The sequence below is a fragment of the Aptenodytes forsteri genome, unplaced genomic scaffold, assembly GCF_000699145.1.
Source record: "Aptenodytes forsteri isolate BGI_AS27 unplaced genomic scaffold, ASM69914v1 Scaffold403, whole genome shotgun sequence".
Classification (NCBI taxonomy): Eukaryota; Metazoa; Chordata; class Aves; order Sphenisciformes; family Spheniscidae; genus Aptenodytes; species Aptenodytes forsteri.
Genome location: NW_008795248.1, coordinates 187,197 through 188,836, shown reverse-complemented (window position 1 = coordinate 188,836; position 1,640 = coordinate 187,197). Strand labels below are relative to the sequence as shown.

Sequence of the window (1,640 nt, the reverse complement as noted above, 5' to 3'; positions counted from 1 at the left end):
GTCAGATTTGGGGCCTGCCGCGGCTTTGGGCATCTTGGTGGCGCCGTGTGGCACGGCTTTATCCGGGCGCTTCATTTTCCGCCTGTTCGAGCCGAGGGTCTTCTCCCTTTCCGGGCTGCGGGATGAGCGCGCTTCGAGCTCCTCGCAGGTGTCCTCCGCTGCTCCTTCCTCCGCTGCTTTTTCACTCACCAGCCCCTGTGCTGCTGGGGAGATGGGAAAAGGAGAAAAAGGGCAGAGCATGGCCTCGACCGGAGCCGGGGGTGGCATTTAAATTGATGGAGCGGGAATGGGACTCCCAGATAAAAACCTGGTTTCCCAGAGAGAAGGAAGAGAGATGCGATGGGAGACCTGATCCCAGTTTGAACTGGGAATGTGGAAATGCTGAGCGCACCCCATTGCCCGTATTTCCAATGAAAAAAAAAATAAAAAAAAATGCGGAGAGATCAATAACATTTTCCTGCAGAAAATTCGAGGAGAGGGCTGGGATTTGGGGAAATCCCTCTCAAAACCTGCCTGGATTCTTCCTCCCCTCTTCCCATCCCGCTCGCAATCCCTTTGCTTCCCTGCCAGAGACAGGAAAAAAAAGAGCAAGGAAAAAAGGGGGGGGGGATGTTCAAGAAGGAAAGAGGATTTTTTTGTGTTTGCTTACCGAGGGACATCAGCGTTTCGTAGCTCTCCTGCATCACGTCCTGGTACAGGGCCTTCTGCCGCGGGTCCAGCATCACCCACGGCTCCATGGTGGGGAGAGGCACAGGCAGCCAGGAGAATGAAGGTTTTTCCCTCCGTTCCTTGCTCAAGGCTCCTCAAAATCCCCTGTGGGGAAGAAAAATCCCTTGAAATGAAGGAAATCCCCCCGTGTAGTGCTTCTTACTTGCGTTTTGATGCTTTTTCTGGGGGTGCCTCGAGAAATGTTGGGTTTTTTTCTCCCCGGGTTGCAGCACACGGACAGTCCCTCCGTCCAGGACTAAGCCTGAGCCTCCACGGAGCAGCTTGGAGATGGGGGGGCAGCAGGGTCCCTGTTTCCCCCCATCTTTCTGGCAGACCACGTCCCTCAGCAATCTCTGCCCTCCTCCCTCCAGCATCCCGGTTCCCCCAGTCCTCATCTCACTGGGAGTCAGCCCTCCCAGGGTGATGGGACGTTGGGGGACATGTCCCAGGAGCTGGGCTGTGTGCCCCATCCCCAGGGAGCCCTGGATGCACGCAGGGACCAGGGCTCCTTCTCCATCCTGCTTAGCTACCGTCCTCTCCCCAAAGGAACCGCTGCTCCTGGGAACATCCCCGAGGGCCAGATCCTGCAAGCTCCAGCCCCGACGCAGCTCAGGACCCGCTGCAGAGCAGGGGCACATCCCTGCCCTGGGATTCTCCCCATTACCTGCAGTCCCCGGCTCAGGACTCGCTGTCAGCCGAGCCTGGAGCTGCCTCCACAGGGCTTTCTCCGGGAGAAGCGACCCGCCTTCCCAGGCTGAGGCTGCAAGGAGAGGGGGATGCACAGACCCCTCCTTGTACCCCGAGGACCGCCGAGCCTTCTGACAGCGGGGCACAATGGAGGCGACGCCGGGCATGGCTTTACTCCGGAAGCCCAAGCCGGTATCCGGGAGAGAGGAGACGACAAGAACAGGCTCCTCGGGGGCAGCGTTTAC

At 58.7% G+C, this 1,640-nt stretch overlaps 2 protein-coding genes across 2 annotated transcripts in view; one reads left to right on the top strand and one right to left on the bottom strand.

The window, feature by feature from the left end:
• The window catches only part of LOC109279438 (zinc finger protein CKR1-like), a 3,572-nt gene extending 2,835 nt beyond the window's left edge, over positions 1–737 (bottom strand). Inside the window, exons 1-2 of the mRNA XM_019471932.1 lie at positions 650–737; positions 15–203 (exon numbers count right to left, since the gene is read on the bottom strand). Coding sequence (XP_019327477.1) covers positions 15–203; positions 650–737 — 277 coding nt within the window. The remainder of the gene's footprint in view (positions 1–14; positions 204–649) is intronic.
• Positions 1–1,640, top strand: part of LOC103898530 (zinc finger protein 721) — a 165,826-nt gene that overhangs the window by 5,356 nt on the left and 158,830 nt on the right.